Genomic DNA, 17,363 nt, shown 5'->3' with positions numbered 1-17,363 from the left:
AGTGGCAGAAGGTTGATTTTTCCAATGATTCTTCTGTTGAACTGCATCCCAATCATCACAAACACGGCAGAAGACCTACTGGAACCCGCATGGACCCAAGATTCTCACAGAAATCAGTCAAGTTTGGTGAAGTAAAAATCATGGTTTGGGGTTACATTTAGTATGGGGGCGTGCGGGAGATCCGCAGAGTGGATGGCAACATCAACAGCCTGAGGTATCAAGATAATGGTGCTGCCCATTACATTACAAACCACAGGAGAGGGCAAATTCTTCAGCAGGATAGTGCTCCTTCTCATACTTCAGCCTTCACATCAATGTTCCTGAAAGCAAAAGAAGGTCAAGGTGCTCCAGGATTGGCCAGCCCAGTCACCAGATATGAACATTATTGAGTATGTCTGGGGTAAAATGAGAGGAGGGATTGAAGATGAATACAAAGAATTTTGATGAACTCTGGGAGTCCTGCAAGAATGCTTTCTTTGCCATTCCAGATGACTTTATTAAGAAGTTGGTAAAATAAGCGTAATCTAGAGGTTTTTGCTTCTTATAAGCCACTTCTGATACCAAATGATCAACTAGAAGTCAAGTTATTATTTGTTGTTCCTAAAACTTGGATAGATGACAAGACTTTTGTCAGGTAAAGTAGTGTATGGGTGTGTTTTCAAGCCTCCGGCACCTAGATTGCAACTCTGTAAAAGACATTTGACCAAAGGAGAACTGGTCATGCCCAGCCTGATTTTTCTCAAGTGTTTTTTTCCCTTCACTTTTGTCAATTGGTGAAGTTTGTTCCTTGCTTAGTTTGGCACATTGTTGGATTTGCTTTTCAGTGTTTGGGCTTTCAGCTGTGACATTTACATTATTAAACTGAACTGAATTAAACTGTGAAAAATGAAAACTTGCTTGGACACAATCAACATTGTAAAAAGCGCTATTGAAATAAATATGAAGGGTCTCCAGCACTTAAAACATATACTAGAGTAATTAGTGGTTCATTCTGCTGTAGCGACCCCTGATAAATCAGTCGAAGAACAGTGAGTGAGTGATTTTATATAGCTTTTTTGAGAATTTGTTGTATGTTCAAAGACAAATGTGTAATTAGTGACAATAAAAACTTTCAAAATGTTGAGCTCACTAAGTTTGTGCTGCCATGACCACTTAAGATGTTTAATCTCACCGCTTCTTACACACGTAGCCTGAATGAAGCCAATCCTCAACGTGATTAAATCCTGTTCCTCGTCAAGAAAAATAATTTATAGAGAAGAACTGACTCTCCTCTCGTCTACTGTTCAGAGCAGAAATGAAAAACATGCTGATGTACTGGAGCATCAGCGGTTTCCCTGTGATCGAGTCGACCACTGTGCTCCAGGTTAACCCGGTTTAAAATGTAATTTAAGTCTGTTTCTTTCAAACTAAAAATATGTTTTGCTAAATAACTATTTATATCATATACAACAACAACACACCACATTATTTTTTATTTACATTTGATTGAAGCAGAGGATTATATCTTACTTTATTGCTGACTGTTTGAAAAACAATGTTCACGAGTAAATCTTTAAAATAAAGCAGCTCTGTGGATTTGTGAGGCAATCGTGAGCTTTATTCAGATAGAAAAGAAACCTTGATTCTCATTTTATCCAAGCAGCTTTTTGGTTTATAAGAGGGTATAATATATAAGTGGGAATGTTTCCTCAACTGCCCTCACATATTTTGCAGCGGGAGTGCAGGATCAGCAGTTCTGAAGTCATGTTTAATGTAGCAAATTGGAAAAAAAAAAAGTGAAGTCTCTTCTGTTACAGGTTAAGTTTCAAAATCAACTTGCTTAATACAATATTTCATCTGTCTGTATAAAAAATTTTATTAATTAATTGTTTTTATTTATTTTTAATGAACTATTTATTGATGGATTGTTACTTGGCCTTTTGAGGAATAAGAATCAAGTGAACTTAAATACATATTTATAGTGTTTGCAAATTAATTTATAATCAGCGACTTGTTTGTGAGTGTTTTTCTCTCAACAATGCTGTTTTGACCCAGTGCGACTTACATTCACGTGTGACCTGCTTTTCAGAAAAATATGGAACATTCCTACAATTAACAATGCGGTTTTCCATGGAAACAGGACTAGAATGTTCAAACACAAACGTAATTGCTTATTACTGGTTGTCAAAGCTAATTATTGTTATGAATGCGCATATATCTGACTTTGAGGAAGATTTTTTTTTCTTTATGAAATTCTAAATGATTTCTAACCCAAGTCCGTGTTGGCACGGAAATAAAGAAATATCTTTTGAATAATTAATAAACTGCTTGTTTACAAGCACACAAGCGAGGAGACAAGCCAACATGTTGTTTTTCTGGGCTTAGGTAAGTTAATAAGTAGGTTGTTTAATGTTGTCCAGGCGAGATGAGAGCTCAAACTGAGAGGACCAGCTGTTCTTCATCTCTCATTCTTTCTGAAGGGTATAATACTGGGACAAGGACACATGCATACATGCAAACACACACACACACACACACACACACACACACACACACACACACACACACACACATACAGTACCGCAGCACTGCAGTGTGGATGCTCGTAGCATTGAACATGTCTGTTTGATTTATGGAGAGATATTGAAAGGCTACTTGATATGTGTGTGTTTAGACTCATTTCTCACACCCATTGAGATCCTGCACTGGCGTATAAGGTCAGTGTTTACCAAAACTCTGAAAGAGTCAGTAAAAACACAATACTGCTAGGTACTTCTTCACATAGTTTTCTAAACAATACTCTCAAGGCGTATATAAATGGCCCGAAAAAATAAAAAAACAGGAATGTTGCCATTTTTGAAGCATTACAAAGGCATCATTTCTCTTGTGAGTGGGAGATGAGTCAGTCTGAGAGCCGAACCCTGAGGGTCTTCACTGGATTCATGTGCTTTGAGTCAAAGTCCCTTCAAGGCATGTCAGGCCACTCGGTGGCCATCTTGGGCATGCCACTGGGAGAAGATATTATTTTATCTGGACAATAGGCATCAAATCTACTTTAACTGGGAAATCTCAGAAACCACCAGTTCAATAATAAAAGATATAAATTATATTACCATTACTGTTGTTTCAGCTTTAAAACAGGTAAAAGAGATTTTTTCCTGATAGTCCTGATATAGTAAAAGATCATGTACCTGTGTTATTAGGCGGTTAGTTTTACATTTTCACATTTTGCATTTGCAGACACATTTTTGCATTTTCATGGATTTTATCTCCTCATAATAAAGGGACAGTTCACGCAAAAATGAACATTACCTTTCCCTCGTGTGGTTTTAAACCTTTATGAATTTCTTTCTTCAGTTGAACACAAAAGAAGATATTTTAAGGAATGCACTTCTATATTAGAAAAAAAAATACCAGCAAAAAACTTCCAACATTCTTCAAAATATCTTCTTTTGAAAGAAACTCAAATAGGTTTAAAACAAGTAAAGAGTGAGTAAATTATGACCGATTTAATTTTTGAGGGAACTATCAGTGACTATTTTTACATGGACATTAGTTATCAAACTATTTGCCTTAATCTGAATAAGACAGTAATATGATTAAGGTGTTTACATGAGTTGCCTTTTGATTGTTCCTTTCATGATTCAGTTTTACATGTCATAGCACATAATTTGATTAATGTCATTGCGTCACCGCGTGATCCACATTCTCTGCGGAGCTTCATGTAATTTTGTGTATTTTATTTTTAATATGTCGACTTTAATTGTTGTTTGCCACTTTCACTTTCATTCAGGAACATTTCATGCATGCCCCCCGTGAAAAACGATATATTGGATCCAAGTGTGAACTGCTGGAAGAGTGTTGTTTTAATGGAATTTGATACCACAAGCCATATGGGAAAAAACCTCCGCATTCTGCGATGCTGGTATCTGTGGTCCTTCACTGGCTCGGTAGGTGCAGAGAATAGAGTCAAACAATTGTGTGTGTCGCAAAATGCAGTGAAAATCCTTCACGACGGTAATAGTTTGATTAAGGTGTTTACATGTCTGTACTGCACTTCAATAATCGGCATACTCCACATGTCTTAATTCGATTTCTGTGTAGTTCAATTATGACCTTAATCTGATTAATTTATACAAAAATCGCTGTTTACATGGTAGACTCTTAATCAGGGTATTGTATTAATTGTATTAAAATTAAATTATTGGTGTCCATGTAAAAGTACTCACTGTCACATGATCCTTTGAAATAAAAATTATAATCTATGCTGAAGTTGACTAAAGAAACATTTCTTATTATCAATGTTGGAAAAGCTGTTTCTTTCTCAGCAATTACACACCACAAAATGTCGAAAAGTAGTCTCAGATAACAACAAGACGCTTGGTGATCAGACAGAAGAACACACATAAACTCACAATGACGTTCATATGCTCTTAAGACCTGATAAAGAGTCACTGGATGAATGGAAGTGAATCAGGAAATGAATGACTAAAAGAACAGCAGAAGAGGAGGAAAACAGAATGTGTTTTGTTGTGCGTTTACCTTTCTGAAGACTCATGTCCACCATGCGTGGTTCTGCTAGCTCCAGGTAGAAGTTTTTGTTTTTTTCATACTCCTCATCATCAATAATCTTCACCTGTATGGTTTTACTGGGAGAGCAAGAGAAAAACACAACGTCAGGTTTTGTTATCAACTGAGAGGCAAGCAAAAAACTAACATAAATTTGAAAATACAATAAAATACAAAATCTCCACTTTCCTACTCACCTAAACTATGTTGTTTTTAAAATAAATAAATAAATAAATAAAGCATAGTTATTTAATTGATTTTGTATGGTTAAATGTCTTTTAATTCAATAATGTTACATAATATATTTTTGTGACATTAAAACTTAGACGACTTGAAAACTTCCCTCAAGATATATTTATTTATGAATGAAAGGAGGTCTGTGGTAAACAATGCTTACAATATTTTTTTCTCAATGTGCACACACACTGCTGTTCAGAAGTGAAATTTCTGGCATGAAACACACGCAGACTGATACAGGTACACCTAATCTGCTTCTGCATCATTAACATGGTGCATGAGATTGGTTGTTGTCACTTCGGCAGCCAATGAGCTTGCTCCTCATTAGTTTAAAAGCACTGCATCATTCTACGCTGTTTAAGCTGCGGCGCATTTATAGAGACCCTCCACCACCCGAGCTCCACCTGTGTTTAGATCTGCTATTGGGGTTGCATGTGTATTATGTTTGCAGCAGCAGTGTTATATTCTCAGACGGCATGTCTGTGAATATACTGGCAGTAGCAGTTCTCAGTACTTGCTCTGCCATGATCATACCTGTCAACCCTCCTGTTTTTGCCAGGATTTTCCCATAGTTCACCAGTCCATCCCACTATCATCCCGTTTAAGAATTTTCCCATATTTCTCCTGTAATCTTTCTATGAAAAGTGAAAGTACCGTCAAGACAGAGTCGATTTCAAATGTGATATAATTGCAAGAGCTGTTCAAGAGAATTGTGCTATCGCTTTTATTTTGGCTTGAAAGCAATTTAAAATGATTATTAAAACATCTGCACTGACTTTCTTTCCATTAAAGCTGTGCATTGATCGCCCTTCCTATGCAACCTCTGAATCAGTGAATGCATGTATTAGCGCTGACTGATGGATGTGCTCCCTATGATAAACTGTTCCTTACGCACCATTTAAAGAGGAGCGAAAGTGGATTTGGGTGTGTGTGTAAACAGACAATTACTTAATAATACATAAACATGTCTGTCCTGCATGTTTTATTTTAAACACAACTAATTTTTTCTTAAATGCGCATAAAGAGTTGCTAAAGTAATCGAATGCTTTCATTAGTCTAAAGATCTGTGCATTCTTACAGTGACACCTCTGTTATCAAACAAAACTAAATGAGAGATTGATTTGCTGCTCTTCACTAAATAAATTTAGTAACTTTAATCAATATTTAAATACAGCGAATAAAAAGTGAAGATTTTATAACTTGATTTAATTTCTGTATAGGCCTTTTATTTAATTGTCAATTTTTTCTAATGTATGCCATGTATTCTATCATTTCTTGTCTCGCATTTTTACAGTACATCCCAATGTTGACAGGTATGGCCATAATGATCAAAGCAGCAACAGCAGCGTTGCAGATCTATACTGCCAAGACCAAATACATCAACACTGCCATATACATATTCATTACCATGCTAGATCCAGAGAGTGTTCATGACAGAAGTAAGATAAAAATGACAACTGAAAAAATGACAGATAACAAAGATATAATTATGCTATTGTAAATTATACAGTTGAAGTCAGAATTATTCGCCCCCCTTTTGAATTTTTTGTCTTTTTCAAATGTTTCCCAAATGATGTTTAACAGAGCAAGGAAATTTTTACAGTAGGTCTGATAACATTTTTCTTCTGGAGAAAGTCTTATTTGTTTTATTTCGGCTAGAATAAAAGCAGTTTTTAATTAAAAAAAAAAAAACATTTTAAGGTCAAAATTATTAGCCCTTTTAAGCTATATATTTTTTCGACTGACCATCATTATGCAATAACTTCCCTAATTACCCTAATACCAAGTTAACCTAGTTAAGCCTTTAAATGTCACTTTAAGCTGTATAGAAGTGTCTTGAAAAACATCTAGTAAAATATTATTTACTGTCATCATGGCAAAGATAAAATAAATCAGTTATTAGAGATGAGTTATTAAAACTATTATGTTTAGAAATGTGTTGAAAAAAATCTTCTCTCTGTTAAACAAAAATTGGGGAAAAAATAAACGCTTGACTAATAATTCAGGGGGCTAATAATTCTGACTTCAACTATATATATTGCAACCAAACACTTTCGATTCTTTAAAATAATAAAAAAAAATTATTATTACATATTTTAAAGAGTATCAGATTTCTGAAGGATCATGTGACAATGAAAACTCTGCCATGAAAAGAATTAAAGCCATTTAAAAAGATATTTTCGATGACAAATTTCATACGATTACTGATTAACCTAAGCATAAAGAACCCTTTTAATAAGGTAATAATATCTTACCAAACCTAACATGCATGCATTCATGAAAACACTCAATTTAATTTAAATGCAGTGATTTGGTTCATCCGTAAACATCTATTAGCTCAAATTAAATGAAGAATTTGAAAGTCTTTCACATTTAGTAGGCTAATACCCTGAAGGCAAGCTTTCACCTTAGCTTAGCTAATTTCTCTGCCATATTAACTAGCTTCATAGCTGTAGCCCAACACTGTTGATCGGCCTACATGACTGTTTATTTAAGGAACCAGTCTCTTAACACCTCTTATTTGTAACATCCATTTCTCCCTCTCGCTCTGTCACTCTTTCGCTGCTAAATTCTCAGCATGTGTGAGTGTATTTATAACTCAGCATGTGATTGATGTTGACCTGGTTTCTCAGTGACTGTGAGTAACACCTGTTTCAGCTGTGTTTCAATGAGGGTTTCTGTGTGTTTGTGCGTGTGCTTGACCTGCGAACATCTCCCTCCCTTCATCGGGATCAGTTACTCTCAGTACAGCTGTCTGCAGACCCGCACCTCTTCATCTCGCTCTGATATGTCTTTCGCTCTTACATACTCATGTTCTCATTCCCCTCTGCTCTGCTCTGTTTCTCCTCCATTAGCGGACACATTATACTCAAACGTCCTCTCACACAGCAAAGACGGAGAAGACAACACACACACACATACGCACACTGACTGCATGTTTGATCTGTGATCTGATGTAGGGCAGTTCTGCTATGCAGGACATTTTCATGTCTCCATCATTCATGTCTTAAAGGGACAGTAAAATTAGCTGTGAATGGACCATTACTCCATGTTCCAAGTCACATTATATTTTAAATCAATAAAGTATGTAGATTTAGTGCACAAGTAACCTTATAGTGTCATTAACAATGTTGAAAAAGTGTTATAAGATATCATATGGTTATATTCATATATTTGTTGTGCACATTTTATACAGAATTATCTAATGAATAGAAGATTCAACCTGAGAAATATTGAAAAAAAAACATAAACTGAATTATGTTCTAAAAATAGCATGATAGCATATTATGATATATATATATATATATATCACACACACACAACAGTTATGTCTGTTCCTTAAATCGGATTGGCTGATAGTCGTGCGATATTCTGCAAATAACAGCACTGGTACAGCCTCTTCACCCTTGTGTATTACTCTGCCCACATACAGCAACAAGCAAAAGACACTCTACAGTTTTACAAATATTGCTGCTGTTGGGCAACTTAATGTTCTTTTGAGGCTTTTTTAGTCGAGAATGTAGTTGTTTAGATTGAAACTACACAGTTTATTTATAAGGATCGTGCCTATTTTAAAATATTTATAATTTCGGAGCATTGGATTCAGTGCATTGGCCGCCATCAACCTGTCTGAGCAGACTAAAGAAAGAGACGGTTGACGTTTGGCCACAAGATGGCGACAGAGACCGCATAATAAGTCCTTAGGGGAGAAAAAGAGCATTTTCTCAGAGTAAGTTTCAAAATACAGCTAAACAAATCATTAAAAATCAGGTATGTGATATTCTAAGTCGATCTCTCTCTTTTGTATTTTGTAGTGCTGTATTTATAGTACAGACACTGGCAGTGTTTGTTTTGCTTTGGCTTTTTCGGGGTTAGTTATTGTAATATCCTGATTGCTTCAGTGAAATACTGGGACATCTCTGTAGATTGATGGCATTTCATGCTGTTCAGCCTTATAATGTTCAAATGTGAGCAAAAATTACCTGTTTTGTCTTCACTTTAGACATTACGCTAGAAAATCAGCTCTAAAGTGACATGTGTGAAGTAGCAACGATTTCTGCTGTTCTGACGTCAGCTGCAGATGTGAATGAATGGCGGAAGAAAGTAGTTCCTCGTACAAAAGGGTTTTTGAGAGTCTCTGTGTTTGATTTTCTTTTTTACACACACCATTATGCCGTTGTCTTTAGTTGAATCTACTTGTAACTCTCAAGTACGTGAACGGTTACTGTGCGATTTGGGTAAAATATCGAATTGCGATTTTTTTTTAACAGATATTGCGATTTCGATTTGATTTGCGAGATTAATCCTGTAGTAAAGGTTCAGTGCAATATTCTGTATCAAATAACTGCAAATAACTGAAATTGTACTTTGCTGTTGCTTGCTACTAGATTGAGTGTCACTAGCAATACTTTAGTTGACTTTTTAGCAAGAGTGTGCTCACTCAATTGGCTAGTAAGACTGTCACACACAGACGGCAGTCACGCCTTTGCTCTGGGTGGGGGAAATTATATAATACATATATATTTCATATCGCAGCCTCTTGCGATTAGCTAATCGCAACGTTTCAAATCACGATTGCGATTCGATTTCTATTAATCTCACAGCCTTACTTTACAAGAATTTAATTTGTCAAAAGATATTTGAACAAACTGAGTAGATGCCTTATCAAATGTCTTCTGAGAAGAGGTTAATGTTAGAAGCGAGTGAGCTATCATGTGTTAGTTGCCTCGTTACAAACATAGAACATCAGTAAAATACACAATATACAAAAGATACAGTTAAACAGAACTTAAAGCTCGTTGGGGTACTCTTTGGGGCTATGCATCTCATCTGTTTACACCTCGTGAGAACATTTGAGGTGTAAATAGATAAGATGCATAGCTGCATGCTTTACAGAAAGTTCATTTAAGGACCGATCACACGAAGTACTTTTCCGCTTGAGAATGCGAGATGCATCGCAACAATCTTGTCTTGTTGACAACAAAAAAAAGAAGTGTGGTGCACTTTAAGCCACTTTTTAAGCTAAGTATTGTGCACAAGCGTTGCTGTTGATAATGTTATATTTGTAATATTTAATAATATTGTGATATTCAAGATTTGTGAAGTCATACAGCTCCGGATAACTCAAAAAAAGGGACCACAAGTCTCTCGTCCATCTTTAAAAGTCTCTGTAGTCGTCTTGACAACACAAACACTGTTGTCACCTCAACAGAAACCTGCCATTGCTTTCATTTGATTGGAGAATAAAAAGACATGACTGATGCAGTGTTTAGAGTTGACTTTTTTCACCTCAGGCACACAGAGAGCAACGGCAAAAACGTGAGCCTAAACAGGTGATAAAAACACGAGGCACACAGGGTGCATAAGCAGTGTGCAAAACGACCATTAGTGAACCATTAAAAAAAAGGCCCCTCTCAACTAGGGCTGTGCAGTATGGACAAAATAATCATATTGTGATTTTTTTTAACTAATATTGCGATTGCAATTTTATTTGCTTTTTCAAACAAGCTACATACATAGGCTACATTCTAAATGTATTCAGTGCACAAGAAGTGCATAATAAAACATATCACAATGAAATAACAGTATTACGTTTAATAAATAAAACTGTAGTAAAACTGTCTTTAAAACAGACAACATAAAAAATAAATGTGGTGATAGACACTTGTTGCTCTTCACAAAGTGCCCATGATGCTAAAGCTTCTTTTAAACCTTCAGATATATTTTCTCCAGTGTGATCTTCTGGGAATAATGCTGCAGACTTTTCATCTTAAAGTTGTCATTAATATAGTGGACCGTTAAACTCATGTACGGCTTTATCGTTCTGCTGGACCACATGTGGTCATGGCAAAGTATTTCACCTGCTTGAGCTCGTGTTCAACGCCCGCTTTACATTTCTCATACATTTCGGGAATAGCAAATCGTGTGAAATGAGTGCAAGACGGCAGCTGGTATTTTTGTCTATTAGTCTTCGGAAGCCGTCTTTACTGACGATGTGTCATATCTATGCATATAAGATAGGTGATTGCGTCAGTAATTTCTTTGTGCCATTTTGATCCTTTCTCATAAGGCATGGCGCTTGCAAATGCTTGAACAATGGATACATGTTCAGTTTGTTCGGGCTGGTTTTGATGTGTACTTTTGTTTGTTTCGATGGACTTTGTCGACATGCATTGATCATGCAGTGTTTATGATGCTGTTTTAAGTGTTGGAACAGATTTGTAGTATTGCTCTGTTTTGGTGGAATAATCATTTCACAAGTCTTGCAAATTACCTTTCTCTGTGACACAACATCTAGCCCAACTCCAAAAAATTCCCAATCGACTGACGTTAAATTTCTCTTTGGCACCAAATCATTTTAATGCTGATCTGCATGCACATTTTGTGTTCTTTTCTCCCGTTTGCCTATTCGGTTCTCCCACTTAACTTCATCGTGTGCAGGGTGAGCTGGTTAACATCTTTCTCCCGCTCAGCTTAGCTGTAATTAGACATGGGCCGGTATAACATCCTGACGGTATGATAACCTTGGATAAAAATATCTTGATTTCACGGTTTGACGGTATTGTGATTACTGCTCTAATATATGCTCTTTTTAACTGTCTGGGTAAACTTTTTCCCCTTTGTACACAATATATTTTATTTTGAGAAACATTAATAATATTTTGGATCAGTAAACATGTCAGGCTGAATAATTCTGAATAATCTTCTGCTATGTTTATCAGTTTCAAAAACACAGATTTATTTACAATTTGAAACAGCATTTTTGGGTATCTTTTCTGCTGGAGATACTGTTGTCCTAAAAAACACAAAAAAAAAAAACCTTTAAAAAATGTGGCACATACCAAAGGAACAGTATAGCAGAAAATGTTGGCAGTTTTAAAACCTTGACTTTTTAAAACTGCGGTATACCTTGAAAGCCGGTATACCGTCCTATGCCTAGCTGTAATTGTCCGGTGCACTGCGTCAGCTCTGATTTGTTAAAGGGAAAAATCTACTTTTCAAGCTGTTTGAGCAGACATAAGTGCAGGTATGGTGTACAGACCGTCAAATTGGGGTGAAATAAACACACACAGTCCTTTTTTTTAAATTTAGCAGCATAAAAACGGTGGACCAATTGGATGCGGTTTTCAGATCGACAACAACTTTACGTAGGAGTGTGGTCCCCCTGCCCACCGAACTGATTGACAGCTGCACATATTATCATGTCCAGGTAGTCACGTGTATAATCATATCAACAAGACCAGACGTGCGCAAAGCAGCCGGGAATAAAAGGTCTGTTCAGTTCACTAGGATCATCAATCATCATCAGATGTGATCAAGAGTGAGTTTCACAAGTTTAAAATGTTTTAAAGCAGTGCACGTGTGTAATGAATTATAGCGATTCACTTCAGCTTTACTTTATCAGCACAGCCGCGTGTCAAAAGAATCAAAAAGGAAGACGCTTCAGTCCCGGTTTGTGGACGTTAAATCAGGTTTATTTTCTACATTAATATAACAGATATTCATACAGCAGTGGAGATTAACCTGTATCCTGTCTCATTTGCGTGCAAAAAGAGTGTAAAGCTAAACGGGCGCTCTGTCTGTCTGTCTCTGTGTGTGTTTCTGCTGTGCGTGCGCGTGTAACTGTGTGTGCGTGTGCGAGCGTGAATTTTGTGTGACTCATCGATGCAACTGCACAACAAATACTCATTGGTAAAGTTCTTACTGTAGTATTTCTCACAAACGCTACTTGAGATCTGCTTCCTTTAAGTCTGTCTGTTGTCTGACGCAACCAAGGGAGAAGATTAAGGCACGCAGAAAGGCACGTAGAAACGGTGGGCGGGGAGGACTAGCCTTAAAGGAGCAGTACGACAAAACAGCCCCCTAGTGAAAAAATGTATCAAATAGAATCTTGCAAAAGGTATAATGAAAAATCTGATGGGTGTTTTGAGCTGAAATTTTACAGAAACATTCTGGAGACGCAAAACACTTATATTAAATCTGAAAAAAGGGCTAACCTAGGTGCCCTTTAACATATTCAAACCATATGCACAAGAACGTATTCTGAATATAAATTGAAATAAATTAAAAGACAAAATCACATGTCCTTAAATCGCGAGTTTTTTGCGATTGCGATTAATTGCACAGCCCTACTCTCAACACAAAAGCATGTTCATTGTGATTAAGTCCTTACTCCTTACGCCTCTGCTGTTTTCAAAATGAATCCCACATAGTATGTTTAACACAAGTTTAAAAATAAGGAGAAAAAATATCATTGTTGCAATCTCACTAGGAAACATTGTGGCCAATAAAACACAGCCTGGGGCATGCATATCAATGATCCTGTAACAGTAACAGTTGGTGTTTTGTTCTGATTGGCCTGTTTTCACCAGGATTTTACACTCCCTGCATTAACATGAGAATGAGGAAATCATGGTGTTTTAGACTCATGGTATGTCATTTTCATGTACTGAACTAGGAATATCCAGATATTTTTCTATGGCACCTTTAAAATTCCCATGTATTGAACTCTTATTATTCAGCTATGCCTGGGTATATCCAGATGTGTCTTCTTTGGCACCTTTAAAACATAAAGTTAGAAAATGTGTTGCTCAGCTAACTTAGACCCATTTGCCTGAGCCACTTCAATAAGGTGTCAAAAGTCAAGCCGTGTGTGTCTGTTTCAGTGTGGATGCCAGCAGTAAAAAAAAAAAACAGATTTATTCCTGTAGAGTGAAAAAATAGTCCTTACAGTGCCTTGTCCAGTGCCTTTGAGCTCCAGTGACTTGCAGACTTCCTGAGCTAACCACTGCACATGGCCTAAAAATGACACAAGACAATATTTCTCCTTTCCCCACTCTGGGAATTAAAGGAAATCTTAAGCCTGAAACACACTTTCACGCACCGCTGTGTTCTTGAAATGTGATCTAGGATGACCAGACATCCCATTTACCTGAGACAATCCCAGTTTCACAAGGTGTGTCCCTGTGTCATGACAATTCACTAAAAGGCATAAAGATCTCTGAGTCTCAGCAACAGAAAACTGCCTTTCTGCAGTCTCTGGCATCATTTGTGGTTTTCAATAGAATCTGCAGAACTGCAGAAGTGTTTCAGTGCCATTGTAAGCTGATCTGCGGATACTTTCATTCTATCAGCAAATCTGCTTGGAATGTTTCTGGTTGCCATAACAACTTCAGGCACTTGCTGCTGCTGCTACTTAAGTACAGGCACTAGAATGCTAGAAGATGTAGAATTCAATTTAAAAGCTTCATGTTCTGACGGTACTTTTAAAAATGAATATATACGATCTCTTTATTCCAGACACTAGGTCCAATAGTACAAAAGACAGACAAAACAATACAAACCACACAATATCCATTAAGAAAGACAGTTATGCCAATATTTCATCCAAGGTGACTGGTAACTAGGGCCAGACAGAATCTGTGAACATTTTTGCTATTTCTGCGCAGAATATTGTGAAAACTGACAATTTATCCCCAGTGATGGGTTGCAGCAGGAAGGGCATCTGCTGCGTAAAACATATGCTGGATAAGTTGGCGGTTCATTCCGCTGAGGCGACCCCAGATTAATACATTTACATTTACATTTAGTCATTTAGCAGACGCTTTTATCCAAAGCGACTTACAAATGAGGACAAGGAAGCAATTCACACAACTATAAGAGCAGTAGTGAACAAGTGCTATAGACAAGTTTCAGGTGTGTAAAGTCTAAGAAGCAAAGCAATAGTAAAAAAATTTATTTTTTTTTTTTGGAGAGAGAGAGAGAGAGAGAGAGAGAGAGAGAGAGAGAGAGAGAGAGAGAGAGAGAGAGAGAGAGAGAGAGAGGGCACAGTTAGTGGTATAGCCAGAGAGGCAGTTGCAGATTAGGAAGGAAAGTGGAGACTAAACAGTTGCGTTTTTAGTCGTTTCTTGAAGACAGCAAGTGACTCTGCTGTTCTGATGTAGTTAGGGAGTTCATTCCACCAACTGGGCAGATTGAATGTGAGAGTTCGGGAAAGTGATTTCTTCCCTCTTTGGGATGGAACAACGAGGCGACGTTCATTCACAGAACGCAAGTTTCTGGAGGGCACATATATCTGCAGAAGTGTAAGCAAACATCAGAGCTTTGAATTTGATGCGGGCAGCAACTGGCAGCCAGTGCAAACGGGTGAGTAGCGGAGTGACATGTGCTCTTTTGGGTTCATCAAAGACCACTCGTGCTGCTGCGTTCTGAAGCAGCTGAAGAGGTTTGATAGAACTAGCTGGTAGCCCGGCTAGCAGAGAGTTGCAATAGTCCAGTTTGGAGAGAACAAGAGCTTGAACAATGAGTTGAGCTGTATGTTCAGATAGGAAGGGTTGGACCTTTCTGATGTTGTAGAGTGCGAATCGATTACATTAATAAAGGGACTAAGCTGAAAAGAAAATGAATGAATGAATGAATGAATAAAAATAATACCTCTTTAACTTGTTTTTAATGTTTACAATGCAAATCCTAATAGATTGCTTTATTTTGTAAACAAAGCAAGTCTCTCATATAATATGTCTACCATATATCTACTAAAAAACAGAAATTATTACTTTACAAAGTGTATTGTAAGTAAATTATATGAACGTTTTCATATTAGTCAATAATGTTACTGAAATTAATTAAAAAACTGAATATAAATTTACACACAACTAAATAAACAGACTGAATGATGGACTGAAAATCTGCAGAAATCTGCGGATTTTTGTACACGCAGATTTCTTGTGGGCCTACTGACACACTGTAAAAATTCCAACTTACAAATTGTTATCTCCGTTTAAAACTCTAAGTTAGGTGGACATATTTTTGAGCTCAGTGTTGAGTTTACTCATGAAAACTATCTTACTGCATGCTTAGAACTGTTTGTTCAATAAAATAAAAACATCTGTTGAGGAGATGTAAAATTTTTGAATTTCTTCAGTTAAGTGTTTACTTCCTGCACTGTCAAACATTAAAAGTTGATTTAACTTAAAAATTTAAAGCAACCGGCTGTAAAGAAATATTGAGTCTTTAAACTTCAGTGGTTGAAGTTGTGCCAAATAATTTTTTCAAATTGAGTTAAATTGACTTATTCCATAAAGTATACTTGACTTAAACCAGCCATTTTAGTCGACTTAATAACATAATTAGGCACTTCAACCACTGAGGTTGAATAAACTCAATTTCTTTGCCGCAAGTTGTTTTCAAATTTTAAGTAGTTTTAAAATATTAAAATGTTTGAAATATTAGAATATTTAGCACAACTTCAAACTCAACTTTTTATTTTTTACAGTGCAATGCACCTCAGTAAGGCTAGAGTTTATCAACAACATTAAAATGCTATTTTGAGAATTCTCCAATCTACAGATTAACTTATAGATTAAATTTCTCATGAAAAGCAAAAAAATTATCAAACTCTTTCCTTAAAAAATAATTCACTTGCACTACACCATCTATGATAAGACGAATCTACGTTAAGAAGAATCCTCATACAATCATTGTATGCAACCTGCAGCTTATGGAGGAGCTGTGTATAAAGAACAGCAATAAGTTCTAAAGAGGTTTACCTTAACTTGCTCCGAACACAAATAAAACTTTCTCACCAGCATATTTGCTTGAGCATATAACTTTCAACGTTCCCTGTACATATCGTTATCATCACTCATATATCTTCAGTAATGACATGCCCTAAAACAGTTTTACTAACATTTAAAATTTGCCCTGACAAAAACAAAAATCAGGAAAAATCATATCTCTATGTTCTTTGGTTCTACATGTCATGTAAGCACTCTTTTTTGAATTATATTGCATATCTCTGCCCATAACCTGCACAAAAATAAAACCGCCTCTGAAAACCAGCGCTACCTGGGGAAAAGATAACCAAATCATCAGCATACATGTAATGATTTATTATAGCATCACCAAGCACACAGGCAGTCCCACAATCACTTAATTCCTCAGACAACTCATTCATGTAAACATTAAAAAGAGCAGGTGAAAGTAAACCTCCCTGTCAAACTCCATTAAATACTTTAAATGTATCAGATTCAGAATTTCTCCACGTAATCCGCATACTCTGATTAGTATACAAAGTTAAAATTCTTAAAATACTCTTAGGTATTTCTCTTTGTTTTAATTTACTAAAAAGCTTTTGATGATTAACCCTATCAAAAGCCGTAGAGAGGCATCAATAAAACCATTTATTATTAAATATAATATAAAAATACATTTATGGCAAAGTGAATGTTCAATGTTTAGTATGGTTTTCAGTAGGGATGCTAATTATTACTCAACTATCTATTAACAGTGCAACAGGGGATTGTCTTTAAAATCATTCTCTTCACATCCAGATAGTAATCATTAAATGAAGTAGTCCAAATGTATTTATTGTAATATTCTGTGGAAGGTGTAGGACCAAGAAAAATTTGTCCAATCAAAATGTTTGGTCTGAACATTACGACTGTCTCTCTTACCTCCCTGGCAAGAAAGGATTGTCATTCACAGATGCAGTTCTGAGAGAAAATGGCAGGAAAACATCAACAAACTACATTTCCTTTTTAAACTTTGGTATTATAATTACTAATTGGACTATAACG

The 17,363-nt window shown here is 36.3% G+C and overlaps 1 protein-coding gene across 2 annotated transcripts in view; it reads right to left on the bottom strand.

Moving 5' to 3' along the window:
* slc8a3 (solute carrier family 8 member 3) overlaps positions 1 to 17,363 on the bottom strand; it is a 93,698-nt gene that overhangs the window by 20,811 nt on the left and 55,524 nt on the right. For both annotated transcript variants that reach the window (XM_056471172.1, XM_056471173.1), the window contains exon 3: positions 4,522 to 4,628. In XM_056471172.1, the coding sequence (XP_056327147.1) occupies positions 4,522 to 4,628 (107 nt within the window). The remainder of the gene's footprint in view (positions 1 to 4,521; positions 4,629 to 17,363) is intronic.

Source organism: Danio aesculapii, chromosome 13 (assembly GCF_903798145.1).
Source record: "Danio aesculapii chromosome 13, fDanAes4.1, whole genome shotgun sequence".
Taxonomy (NCBI): Eukaryota; Metazoa; Chordata; class Actinopteri; order Cypriniformes; family Danionidae; genus Danio; species Danio aesculapii.
Note: the sequence above shows the minus strand (reverse complement) of the source record. Positions and strands in the feature narration are given on the sequence as shown.